Source organism: Scyliorhinus canicula, chromosome 10, assembly GCF_902713615.1.
Source record: "Scyliorhinus canicula chromosome 10, sScyCan1.1, whole genome shotgun sequence".
Classification (NCBI taxonomy): domain Eukaryota; kingdom Metazoa; phylum Chordata; class Chondrichthyes; order Carcharhiniformes; family Scyliorhinidae; genus Scyliorhinus; species Scyliorhinus canicula.
The window spans coordinates 27,522,280-27,536,410 of NC_052155.1; the positions used below are offsets into that span (position 1 = coordinate 27,522,280).

The following is a 14,131-nucleotide window of genomic DNA, read 5'->3' on the forward strand; positions in this document are numbered from 1 at the left end:
TTGGATGAGGGAACTAAATGCATTATCTTCAAATTTGCAGATAATACAAAGTTGGGTGGTGGATGAGCTGTGAGGAGGATGCAGAGATGCTTCAGCAGGATTTAGACAGGCTGGGTGAGTGGATACATGCATGGCATATACAGCACAATGTGGATAAATGTGAGGTTATCTGCTTCGGTAGCAAAAATTAGAAAGGCAGATTATTGGCCGGGATTCTCCCCTACCCGGCGGGGCGGAGGTTCCCGGCGTTGTGGAGTGGCGAGAACCACCCCAGCGTCGGGCCTCCCCAAAGGTGCGGAATTCTCCGCACCTTTAGGGGCTAGGCCCGCGCTGGAGTGGCTTCCGCTCTGCCGGCCGGCGCGAACGGCCTATGGCGCCCCGCCAGCCGGGGCCGAATGTCCACGCATGCGCCGGAGGTGTTTTGATTCCTGCCGGGCGGAAAGACCTGTCAGCTGCGGGACTTCGGCCCATCGCGGGCCGGAGAATCGCCACGGGGGCCCGCTGATCGATGCAGCGCAATTCCCGCCCCCGCCGATTCTCTGACACCCCGGGGGGTCGCCCGGGGCCGGCGTCTGATCTCTCTGACTGTCAATACACTTGTGGGTTCTACCATACAGGCCCTTCGGCCCTCCAAGTCTGCGCCGACCATGCTGCCTGTCCAAACTAAAATCTTCTACACTTCCAGGGTCCGTATCCCTCTATTCCCATCCTATTCATGTATTTGTCAAGATGCCCCTTAAATGTCACTATCGTCCCTGCTTCCACCACCTCCTCCGGCAGCGAGTTCCAGGCACTCACTACCCTCTGTGTAAAAAGCTTGCCTCGTACATCTCCTCTAAACCTTGCCCCTCGCACCTTAACCCTATGCCCCCTAGTAATTGGCCCCTCTACCCTGGGGAAAAGTCTCTGACTATCCACTCTGTCTATGCACTCATAATTTTGTAGACCTCTATCAGGTTGCCCCTCAACCTCCTTTGTTCCAATGAGAAGAAAACCAAGTTTATTCAACGTCTCCTCGTAGCTAATGCCCTCCATTCTAGGCAACATCCTGGTAAATCTTTTCTGCACCCTCTCTAAAACTTCCACATTCTTCTAGTAATGTGGCAACTAGAATTGAACACTATACTCCAAGTGTGGCCTAACTAAGGTTCTACACAACTGCAATATGACTTGCCAATTTTTATACTCAATGCCCTGGCCAATGAAGGCAAGCATGCCGTATGTCTTCTTGACTACCTTCTCCACCTGTGTTGCCCCTTTCAGTGACCTGTGGACCTGTACACCTAGATCTCTCTGACTGTCAATACACTTGAGGGTTCTACCATTCACTGTATATTCCCTACCTGTATTAGACCTTCCAAAATGCATTACCTCACATTTGTCTGGATTAAACTCCATCTGCCATCTCTCCGCCCAAGTCTCCAAACGATCTAAATCCTGCTGTATCCTCTGACAGTCCTTATCGCTATCCCCAATTCCACCAAGCTTTGTGTCGTCCGCAAACGTACTGAACATACTAAGGGTCCTAGGTTGAGAATAAGGGGTAAACCTTTTAGGACTGAGGTGAGAAGAAATTTCTTCACCCACAGAGTGGTGAATCTGTGGAATTCATTACCACAGAAAGTAGTTGAGGCCAAAACATTGTGTAATTTCAAGAAGGAATTAGATTTAAAGGGCGAGATTCTCCGCAAATGCCGATTCTCCCCCCCGGGCGGGGCTAGGAGCGCGGCCCCGTGCGTCATGGCGGCGCGGCCTTGATGACGGTCGTCAAGGCCGCACGTCAAGCGTCACGCCGGCTGACGCAGCCCATGACGTCGGCCGCGCATGCGCAGGTTGGACAACGCCAACCCGCGCATGGGCATTTGGCGTCTTTTCCCTCAGCCTCCCCGCAAGACGTGGCGGCTTGATCTTGCGGGTCGGCGGAGGGAAAAGAGTGCACGGCCCGCGATGGGTGGGCACCGATCGCGGGCCTATGCCCCCCTTGGCACGGCCGTGGTACTGCCGTGCCAATCGGGCCGCCAGATGCCCTGGCGCCCGTTTCACGTCGGCACGAGCAGGTGTGCTTGCTGCCGTGTTGAAACATGCGTGAAGGCCCGGGCGCTCGGCCCATCGGCCTCGGAGAACCGCCGCTCGCTCTAAAAAACGGCAAGCGGCGATTCGTGGCATGGGTTGTGTGTGGGGGGGGTGGGGGGGGGGGGAGAATAGCGGGAGGGCGTGAAAAATGTCGGGAGGCCCTCCCGCTATTCTCCCACCCGGCGTGGGGGGCGGAGAATCGCGCCCCTAACTCTTGGAGCAAATGGGATCAAGGAATATGGGGGGAAGACGGGATCAGAGTATTGAACTTGATGATCAGCCACGAAGTGGAGCAGGCACGAAGGGCAGAATGGCCTCCTCTGCTTTTATTTTCCATGTGTGTTTCTATGTATGATCTACGATGTGATAATTATGACTGAAACATTTGGAAATGTTCTCCGTGCTTTTGAAAATTCGGAAAAAGAATTGGAATACTTTGTACTAAATAAATTGCATACTTCAGAATTAAAAGTAGAACAAACAAATTAAAAGGGTAGTTTTAAATTCCATCCAATTAATTGAAGCAGTTTTTTTTTACAAAATCACGACTTGCAGATTTGCAACAAGAAGCTGATTATTTTCTTCATTTACATTTTACTTTGTGATTTGTATTAACAGATGTCCGTCCATGAAAAATTGAATTTCTGGAATAATCATTTGATAATGTTCTCATTTACGGATTGGACAGTCTGGTTTTTGAGAAGATTGGGCTGGGTCGAGACTAATCTGGTTGGCGGGAGGGACACCAGCTTGTAGGATTTGCAGGGTGGGACTGTGGCACAGTGGTTAGCATTACTGTGTAACAGCGCCAGGGATCTGGGTTCGATTTGAACCCCAGGTGACCATTGTTGTGAATGTAACTTAGTAATTCACACTGTATTTACCAATACCATTGTAAGCGCAGTAGCGTTATCCGACCACTAGGGGGAGTAGCTCTGGGAATGCTCAGGAGTTTGTACAGGGCTCCACCCTTGGCCCCGCCCATGACTCCTCCCCCTGGACTACTGTATAAATACCCTTGTCCAGAGCCAGCCTGCAGTTCATCGAAAGTTCAACGGATAACAGGCTGGCTCTGTAGTAAGTAGATTAAAACCACTGTTCATATCTTAAAGCACGTGTCTAGTGAATTTATGGTTCCATCAACCATCTGTGTGGAGTTTGCACATTCTCCCCGAGTCTGCGTGGGCTTCCTCCGGGTGCGCCAGTTTCCTCCCACAGTCCAAAGATGTTCTGGTTCAGGTGATTGGCCATGCTAAATTGCCCCTTAGTGTCCAACGGTTAGGTGGGATTACAGAGAAAGGGCGAGGGATTGGGCCTAGGTAGGGAGCTCTTTCAGATGGTCGCCTCAGACTCCATGGGCCAAATGGCCTTCTTCTGCATTGCAGGGATTCTAGGATTCTATGATTAGATATGTTTTATTAGCTGTGCAGTGGGCTGGAAGAAACAAATATCATTAGGATGAAGATTAGTTCAGAAATAAGAGTGATCAGATGTGGCGGGGACTGTGAGGGATTCTAACACAGGTCCGGAGTGCATGCGTGCAAATCTATGGAGTGTGGCAAATAAGGTTGGTGAACTGCAAGGCACATGGGATTATGATTTAGCAGCAATAAAGAGACCTTGGTTCAAACAAGGGGAGGATTGGGCATTTCATATTCCTGGTTTCAGAGTGCCCAAGAGTGGTAGGTATGGGAGGCAATATTGATCAAAGATAAGGCGATTGGGCCGAGAATCGGTCCCGATGCTGAAATCGTGGTAGATGCCAAATCGCAATGCTCCAGCACCTCGACAGTGACGTCAATGCATTCCAGAACGTACGCAGTGTAGACACTGTTTGCATATCATTAGTGGGCCCACCCAATATTCTCTGGGGCCTCAGTGATTCTCCGCTTCCGATGGGCCAAGTCCACAATGGCATGGTTCACTTGAGCTTTTAATCATCGAGAAACTGCCGTGGTGGCTGCCGAGGGAGGGAAAGGGGGCACAGAAATTGCCCAACATTGCCATAGTTTGCTGACAGTTGTGCCGCCGGCCAGGGTTGAGGGCGTAGTGGGGTGTGGCCGGGTGGTGGACTGTGGGGCCGGGGTGGACAGGCACGAAACAGCATTGCAGCAGCCAGCAAGGCCGCCATGCAGCTGCGCACACCACTAACAACCCACTTCGAACCTAGTGTAGCAGGTAAGGCAGATGAACTTATGGCTTGGATTAGTACCTGGGAATATGATGTTATTGGTATTACTGAGACTTGGTTGAGGGATGAGCAAGACTGGCAACTAAATATCCCAGGGTATAGATGCTTCAGGAGGGATAGAGAGGGAGGTAGAAGGGGGGGAGGAGTTGCATTACTAGTCAGAGATGATATCACAGCTGTGATTAAGGAGGGCACGATGGAGGATTCGAGCACTGAGGCAATATGGATAGAGCTAAGAAATAGGAAGGGTGCAGTAAGATTGTTGGGACTTTACCACAGGCCTCCCAAAAGCGAGCATGAAGTAGAGGTACAAATATGCAGACAGATTATAGAACAATGTAGGAGCAATAGGGTGGTTGTGATGGGCGATTTTAATTTCCCCAACATTGAATGGGATTCGTGTAGTGTTAGAGGCGTAGATGGAGCAGAATTTGTAAGGAGCATCCAGGAGAGTTTTTTAGAGCAGTATGTAAATAGTCCAACTTGGGAAGGGGCCATACTGGACCTGGTATTGGGGAATGATCCCGGCCAGGTGGTTGAAGTTTCAGTCGGTGATTACTTTGGGAATAGCGATCACAATTCCGTAAGTTTTAGAATACTCATGAACAAAGAAGAGAGTGGTCCTAAAGGAAGAGTGCTAAATTGGGGGAAGGCCAAGTATAACAAAATTCGGCAGGAGCTAGGGAATGTGTATTGGGAGCAGCTGTTTAAGGGTAAATCCACATTTGAAATGTGGGAGTCTTTTAAGGAAAGGTTTATTAGAGTGCAGGACAGACATGTCCCTGTGAAAATGAGAGACAGAAATGGCAAGATTAGGGAACCATGGATGATGGGTGGAATTGTGAGACTAGCTAAAATTAAAAAGGAAGCATACATAAGATCGAGGCGACTCAAAACTGATGAAGCTTTGGAGGAATATCGGGAAAGTAGGACAAATCTCAAACGCGCAATAAAGAGGGCTAAAAGGGGTCATGAAATATCTTTGGTTAATAGGGTTAAGGAAAATCCCAAAGCCGTTTATTCGTATATAAGGAGTAAGAGGGTAACTAGAGAAAGAATTGGCCCACTCAAAGACAAAAGAGGGAATTTATGCGTGGAGTCAGAGGAAATGAGTGAGATTCTTAATGAGTACTTTGCATCAGTATTCACCAAGGAGAGGGGCATGATGGATGTTGAGGCTAGGGATGGATGTTTAAATACTATAGGTCATGTCGGCATAAGGAAGGGGGAGGTTTTGGGTATTCTAAAAGGCATTAAGGTGGACAAGTCCCCAGGACCGGATGGGATCTATCCCAGGTTACTGAGGGAAGTGAGGAACGAAATAGCTGGGGCCTTAACAGATATCATTGCAGCATCCTTGAGCACGGGTGAGGTCCCGGAGGACTGGAGAATTGCTAATGTTGTCCCTTTGTTTCAGAAGGGTAGCAGGGATAACCCAGGGAATTATAGACCTGTGAGCTTGACGTCAGTGGGAGGCAAACTGTTGGAGAAGATACTGAGGGATAGGATCTATTCACATTTGGAAGAAAATAGACCCATCAGTGATAAGCAGCTTGGTTTTGTGCAGGGAAGGTCATGTCTTACAAACCGAATAGAATTCTTTGAGGAAGTGACAAAGTTAATTGATGAGGGAAGGGCTGTAGATGTCATATACATGGACTTCAGTAAAGCATTTGATAAAGTTTCCCATGGCAGGTTGATGGAAAAAGTGAAGTCGTATGGAGTTTAGGGTATACTAGCTAGATGGATAAAGAACTGGCTGGGCAACAGGAGACAGAGAGTAGTGGTGGAAGGGAGTGTCTCAAAATGGAGAAAGGTGACTAGTGGTGTTCCACACGGATCCGTGCTTGGACCACTGTTGTTTGTGATATACATAAATGACCTGGACGAAGGTATAAGTGGTCTGATGAGCAAGTTTGTAAAGGACTGTCAGAGAATACAGCAAAATATAGATAGATTGGAGAGTTGGGCAGAGAAATGGCAGATGGAGTTCAATCCAGGCAAATGCGAGATGATGCATTTTGCAAGATCAAATTCAAGAGCGGACTATATGGTCAATGGAAGAGTCCTGGGGAAAATTGATGCACAGAGAGATCTGGGAGTTCGGGTCCATTGTACCCTGAAGGTGGCAACGCAGATCGATAGAGTGGTCAAGAAGGCATACAGCATGCTTGCCTTCATCGGACGGGGTATTGAGTACAAGAGTCGGCACGTCATGTTACAGTTGTATAGGACTTTGGTTAGGCCATATTTGGAATACTGCGTGCAGTTCTGGTCGCCGCATTACCAGAAGGATGTGGATGCTTTAGAGAGGGTGCAGAGGAGGTTCACCAGGATGTTGCCTGGTACGGAGGGTGCTAGCTATGAAGAAAGGTTGAGTAGATTAGGATTGTTTTCATTGGAAAGACGGAGGTTATGGGGGGACCTGATTGAGGTCTACAAAATTATGAGAGGTATGGACAGGGTGGATAGCAACAAGCTTTTTCCAAGAGTGGAGGTGTGAATTACAAGGGGTCATGATTTCAAGGTGAGAGGGGGAAAGTTTAAGGGAGATGAGCGTGGAAAGTTTTTTACGCAGAGGGTGGTGGTGCTTGGAACGCTTTGCCAGCGGAGGTGGTAGAGGCGGGCACGATAGCATCATTTAAGATGCATCTGGACAGTTATATGAATGGGCGGGAACAGAGGGCAGTAGATCCTTGGAAAATAGGCGACAGGTTTAGATAAAGGATCTGGATCGGCGCAGGCTGGGAGGGCCGAAGGGCCTGTTCCTGTGCTGTAATTTTCTTTGTTCTAGTGCTACGGGTCATATAGGTATCCCCCCAGTGCCATCTTGTTGGCTGGGATGAGAGTGCATGGGGAGTGTAATGTATATGTGCAGCTGCTGCTTGTCAGCCTCCCGAGTGTCAATCACGGACCCGGTGAATCCCGCACCCATTTTTCATTGGAATCGATTGTGTTCCACATTGTACCAGTGCTAGCCCCTCAACAGTAACTGAATCGATCCAGGTGTGGCACTGATTTTTATGTAGTAAAAGCCCGTGGATTCTGCGTTGGTGTCAGCACTTAACTTCAGAAATGGAGACTCCTGTCCACTAATTTAGTTCCAGGCGGGGCGGATGTGCTTGAAGGTTCAAAGACATAGGAAAGGGTTTACCATCACGCTACATGGCATGTATTGTGGTGGTAGAGGTGGCCCGCCATTGGCAGGCTGTGGGATCTTCCTGTCCTGCTGCTGTCAATGGGGTTTACCATTGTTCCCACTCTCTGCCACTGAGGAATCCATGGGGGGGGGGGGGAACGGCTGGAAAATCTGCCAACAGTTTATTTGGTTCGAATTAAGAGCTGATACAGAAGATATTATGATGCTAGGTTTATACTACAGGCCACCAAATTGTGAGAAGCAGATAGAGGGGCATATTTTCAGGCAAATTACAGAACTATCCCAGAACTATGGAGTAGCATTAATGGAATCTTCAATTACCCTTATATAGGCTGGGAAAATAACTGTAAAAGGAAAAGAGAGGAGGGATTCCAAAAAATTAGTGAAAGAGAACTTTCTTTATTAATATGTTTCTATAGCGATCGAGCCACTAGCAATTGCGCTCAGAGCGGCAAAAAGCTGGAGGGGGATCCGAAGGGGAGGTAGAGAGCACAGAGTCTCACTCTATGCGGATGATCTGCTCCTCTACATTTCGGACCCACAAAGCAGCATGGACGGAATCATCGCGCTCCTGAAAGAGTCTGGTGCCTTCTCGGGCTACAAACCCAACATGAGCAAAAGCGAGATCTTCCCTGTACACCCCGGGGGGGGGGGGCAGCACTAACGGGACTGCCGTTTAAACAAGCCCGACACAAATTCCGCTACCTAGGGATCCAAATAGCCCATGACTGGAAAGGGATCCACAAATGGAACCTTACCAGTCTGACAGAGGAAGTAAAAAAGGACCTGCAAAGATGGAACACACTCCCACTCACCCTCGCGGGGAGAGTCCAGATGATCAAAATGAACGTCCTCCCCAGGTACCTCTTCCTATTCAGATCCATCCCAATCTACATCCCCAAAGCCTTTTGCAAAGCACTGGACAAACTAATCATGGCGTTCGTATGGGGAGTGGGGGGGGGGGGGGGGGGGGGAAGAATGCTAGGATCCCAGAGAAGGTCCTGCAAAAAACAAAATCCAGGGGGGGGGCTTGCCCTCCCAAACCTACAACTCTACCACTGGGCGGCGACGGCTGAGCGTGTAAGGGGATGGATCAAAGAGCCAGAAGCCGAGTGGGTGCGTGCGGAGGAGGCCTCCTGCATGGGAACCTCCCTCCGGGCCCTCGCCACGGTGGCACTCCCATCACCACCCAAACAACACTCCAGCAGCCCAGTGGTGACAGCCACCCTCCAATCCTGGAACCAACTGCGGCAGCAATTTGGCCTGACCAAAATGTCGGACAAAGCTCCCATCTGCAACAACCATAGGTTCACGCCAGCGCTGACTGACGCCACCTTCAAAAGGTGGGGACAGGACAGAGGGACAATGACAGTCACGGACCTATACACGGACAGCAGGATCGCAACACTGGGCGAACTGGCAGAGAAATTCCAGCTAGCCAGGGGGAACGAGCTAAGGTACCTACAATTAAAACTTCCTATGAAAGGAGACAAGGACGTACCCACAACCACCACGACAGACACTACTAGAGAGTTACTAGACGCAAGGATACTAGATAAAGGAAACTGTAGCGACATGTACGACCGACTGGTAGAAGGGGCCGACACTGTACTTGAACGCAATAAAAAAGAAGTGGGAGGAGGACCAGGGGATCGAAATAGGGTGGGGGACTCTGGAGCGAAGCACTGCATAGGGTCAACTCCACCTCCACGTGCGTAAGGCTCAGCCTGATGCACTAAAAGTGGTACATAGAGCCCACTTAACAAGAACCCGTATGAGTAGGTTCTTCCCAGAGGTAGAGGACAGGTGGTGAACGGTGCCAAAGAGGCCCGGCCAACCACGCCCACATGTTCTGGTCTTGCCCCAGACTTGTGGAGTACTGGACAGCCTTCTTCGAAGCCATGCCCAAAAGTGGCGGTCTTTGGGGTTTCAGACCAGCCAGATCTATTCCTGGGGCGGAGGGCGGATGCCCTGCCTTTGCCTCCCTGATCGCCCGCCGTAGAATCCTGTTTGGCTGGCGGTCAGCAGCACCACCCAAAGCTGCAGACTGGCTGTCCGACCTCTCGGAATCTCTCCAAATGGAGAAAATCAAATTTGCCATCCGAGGGTCAGACGACGGCTTCCACAGAATGTGGGAGCCGTTCACCCAATTGTTCCGGGACCTGTTTGTGGCCAACAAACAAGCAGAAGAGCAGCCAGGTAGCCAAGAAACGGGAAAGTAGCCAAAGCATGAGAGGGAGAGATAGACCGGGAGGAGGGGGGGGGGGGAGAGACAGCTAAATCTAAGAGGAAGGAAAGGCGAACCACAGGGCTGGGGAGGGGGAGGGCAGAAGCGGGGAGAGGGGGGAGGGCAGAGGGGAGAGACAGGGAACAATAGAGGAGAGCCAGGGAGGGGGAAGGCAGGGAAACTTTAATAAACTTGGCATCCACAGGAACAGAGAAAATGGGGAAGACGGGAGGGCCGCAGAAGCGGAAGTGCGCTCGAGACAACAACGTCAGCGAACTCCGTCTGGGAGAAGCAAGGGACAACACCACGAACGGATATGTGTGTGAATAACTTTGCCACGGGTACAGAGCTGCCGCTGTTGAGCGGGGGCACAATACCGTCCGCTGACTTCGCGAGGAAAATTAAACACTCAGCAGCAGCGACCCATGGGGGGGGGGGGGGAGTGCCCCGATGGGAGGGGGTGGGAGGATTGAGGCGCGTGGGGTAACGTCTAGTGGATTGCTGATGTATATTCTCTTTATGCACTATGTTAATGTTCACTAAGTTGCTGTGTTAAGATTATTACTATTTAATATGGAAAATTTAGCAAAACCTTAATTTAAAAAAAAACAGCAGCAGCAACGGGGGGGGGGGGATTTTTTTCCCCTTTTTGTAAGGGGCGCATGCTCTATCCTGTTTTGAATTTAGTGTTAATTTGCTAAACTGTATCGTTTAGAGGGTTAAGCTGTTCTATTGGCATGTTGCCCTTCTTTCTTTGTATTATTTTCCTTTTTGGAGGGTTTTGAAAACTTTGAATAAATACATTTTAAAAATGTTTTAATATGTTTCTAGTCCAACAAGAAGGAAGCAATGCTGGGTCTGGTTTAGGACAATGAATGCAGTGAGCCTTGGCTGAGCACCAAGACTGTTCAAAAAGCTGTAATTGCACAATGCTTATGTACACAAGATAAGGAGGTTTCAAGTGGTTGCAGTCTCAGCCATTGATATTTTAAAGAGTTTGGATGATTGACACTTTTATAGATTCATAATAGAAAGCTATGAGTGAATCACTGATCATAAAGCTTTATCATACATCTTATTTTACTGTTGGGTTTATTGGTCCTGTACAGAGTATATACAGTGTGTGAATCATAGATCATAAAGCATAGATCATAGACTGGGCAAGCAAGTGCTATAGCTTAGCATGGAGGGTATGAGGGGCCATAGCGGATTGGTGGAGAAGCATAGGTTAGCATGGAGCATATGAGGGATGATGGAGATGAGTGTGAAGGGGCAGAACTTAGAAGGAGGGTATATGGGGCAGTTGGGAGTGGCTGGAGGGCTGTAGCTTGGTATGGGGGCATGGGTAAGATATTTTGAACTTAACTTTCAAAAGTTTCTCTCTTCCACCTTGGAGATGACATGCACCATGAGAGCTTAAAAGTTGGCCTGACTCAGCAAAAATTGCAGATGATGAAGAACAAAATAGTTCCAGCCTGGAGATGTAGCAACCTCCATCAGCGAACTTGTGGACCCAACTATAATGCAGCTGTGATGGTTATGCTGCAGCTTCCTTTGCAGTACAAGAAGCAGTTACCCAATATTGAGAGCTGTAGTGGAAGCTCAGACGACTGGTATGTGAGGGAAGCACAGGAGAACAAGTACGAGTCATATTCTGATTATATCAAGGGAAAAGGCTTTAGAGCTGATCATTTACCTATGCTCTAGGCTGAGGAGGATCAGAATTGGTGCAGAAGAAAAAGGAAAATAGATGTTCAAAAAAAGTGCACTGCTGGAACAGCTCAACATTTTGCTAGAAGTTTGCTACACCTGGAGCACAAGTACGAGATATATTCTGAATGTATTATTATACCTCAAACTAAATAGAGCTTTGACAAGAAAGAAAGGTCTGCATTTCAGACATCATCTTCAATGCTTCAGAATTTGATTAGGAGTGAAACAATGCAGAACGAAGAAGGAGAGGAGGAAGTTGGTGGAAACACATTTCAAGGTTCAACTGTTCAATATTTGATCATCAACCATTCATACTTCTGTTCAAAGTTTTCCTTATTTTTGGTTCATTTCTCTCAGCTCTAATGGCTAAAATAAGCACGTTATTTAAACAGAATTAATGAGACACCTACCTGCTTAAAGAGGTACATTTCATGAAAAGTGTGAATTGTATGGCCAATCTTGTCATGTCCTGTTGCACTCTGCAACAAAATAACACACTGTCTTATGTCCGTGCTCCCATTGAATATAAAGAGACCTCTGCTAAGCACTTACACATGGAGGTGAGACCCTTTAAACTATACAATAACTCCAAAATGAATTAAAAATATATCACACTCTACACACTCTTCCTCATGGTTACAAAGATACTGCTCCACAGATCACTGTTACTTGACAAGTAAATGCTTTCAGCAGAGTTGATGTCCTGGAAAGATGCACGTTCCGCAGCACTGGTTCCCACACACGTCATTGAGCAAAACTGTCGTCAAACTGGGCAGCACCTCACGATCTTGATGAAGCTGGGATTTGGCAGTTGGTGCCAAAATCACACTTATAGACCTTGGGCCTTCCTTCGTACTGCAGCTGTATCAAGACCAATCCTAAACGATACAGAAGATCAAAACAAAAATCTGTTTTCTACAGAGAAGTGTACCTTTACTGAAGCAGCTGAACTGAAAATAAATACCTCCAATTTAACCTTCCACAAAATACATTGCCTCTCCTTTTTAAACTGACTGAACAGTAGCAATTCAGAAACAATGATGAAAGGTGAAAGAAAAATAATTTTGTATCGGGGGGGGGGGGGGGGGGGGGTTGTACGGATGATTATTTCCCTGCATTGTTTCAGGTTTTTGTTTATCGTCCTTCCTTTGGATACATGGTTGGAGAGCCATGCTGAAATCCACAAATTGTGAATGACAATGCCCGATGGCAAAGACTGGGCAAGTCTTGCTCACAACTGGCATTGCAAAGCAACACTTAGGCTATTGAAGACTGCTTTTCTTTAACCTGAGCATCGCCAATGTGACGAGGTGCCATTTCAAGCTCCACACCACCTTACGTGTCCCATTCCATTCTCAGTCAATAAAAATGAATGCACATCAGCAGCTTGGCACATTCTTATAACTGTGCTTAAAACACTGTTAAAAAGTTCCTTTATGCTTTAACTTTTTAGACCGCCTAAGTGGAGATACCAGTTCAGATCTTAGTATATACCAAAAACGCGAAACGTTTTGTGTTCTTTGCTCCCTCATAATGAGAGGAATTCTTTTCAAACATACCAGCATCCGTCTGCCCTTTCATTGTTAGGTAACGAAACACAACACTGTGCCAGTCGATAACATCTTCAATTTGCATCGGACCATTTTGTCGGGTGCCTCTTAAGAAACCACCTGTGAAGAGGCAACGTTGGAAGTCTGATTTACCAAATTCATACTTGGCTAAAATTAGAAATATTCTACCATCAGCATTTGGTTTTAAACTTTACACTATTACAAATATTTTAGATTTATGCTTCTGCTTCTGCCTATTTTTTCTTGATTGCTCAACCCCAGGCTTTTAAAATAGCCAGAAATGAAGCCAGGCTCAGAAAAATGTCTCTTCCTTTGATTAACGTTGCGTTTACTGTTCTTTTGTCTTTCCTTGGCACTTTCCATATTTATATTTCATCTTAATTGGGAAGGCTGTAACACGTCATTCACCTAAATGTTCCCTGGAATGTGGGTTCGGACAGCTAGATCCTGCTTTTAATGTATCCCTGGGTGGCAACAAGTATTTTATGGATTTCTGCCTGATCATAATAAAAAGTCCAGCTCTCTGTATCGGTGAAAATCTTTAGGAGAAACCAAATCTTGCAATCTAAGGGAAATATTCACTTGTGTGTGTCACACTGAAATAATAACCACCCATTAGCCAAATGCACAGTTGCTTCACAACCCCAGGGTTCCCAGGTTCGATTCCTGGCTTGGATCACTGTCTGTGTGGAGTCTGCACGTTCTCCCTGTGCCTGCGTGGGTTTCCTCCGGTTTCCTCCCACAGTCCAAAGGTGTGCAGGTTAGGTGGATTGGCCATGCTAAATTGCCCTTAGTGTCCAAAAAGGTTAGGTGGGGTTACTGGGTTACGGTGGAGGTGTGGGCTTGGGTGGAGTGTCTTTCCAAGGGCCGGTGCAGACTCGATGGGCCGAATGGCCTCCTTTGCATTGTAAATTCTATGATCTATGAAAACAAGCTTCTGAATGAAGCACATATACTAATAAAGGTGTGGTGGTTTTGGCGGGGAGGGGGAGGAGAAGGGGGAGGGGAGGCAAAATCCTAATACCCTGCGGTGGAAATTATTCTTGGTGGGGATAAAATAGGCATTGTCAAATATGCCAACTATTAGAATCACAGAATTCCTACAATGCAGGAGGCCATTCGGCCCTTCAAGTCTGCACCGAACCTCTGAAAAAGCACCCTACCTATGCCCACTCCCCCGCCCTATCCCCGTAACT

The 14,131-nt window shown here is 47.8% G+C and overlaps 1 protein-coding gene across 1 annotated transcript in view; it reads right to left on the reverse strand.

Annotated features, from left to right (window-relative positions):
- Nucleotides 1-10,427: 10,427 nt before the first annotated feature.
- Nucleotides 10,428-14,131, reverse strand: part of trpn1 (transient receptor potential cation channel, subfamily N, member 1) — a 162,570-nt gene continuing 158,866 nt past the window's right edge. The window contains exons 27-28 of the mRNA XM_038810458.1: nucleotides 12,924-13,034; nucleotides 10,428-12,242 (exon numbers count right to left, since the gene is read on the reverse strand). Coding sequence (XP_038666386.1) covers nucleotides 12,145-12,242; nucleotides 12,924-13,034 — 209 coding nt within the window. The 3' untranslated portion in view covers nucleotides 10,428-12,144. The remainder of the gene's footprint in view (nucleotides 12,243-12,923; nucleotides 13,035-14,131) is intronic.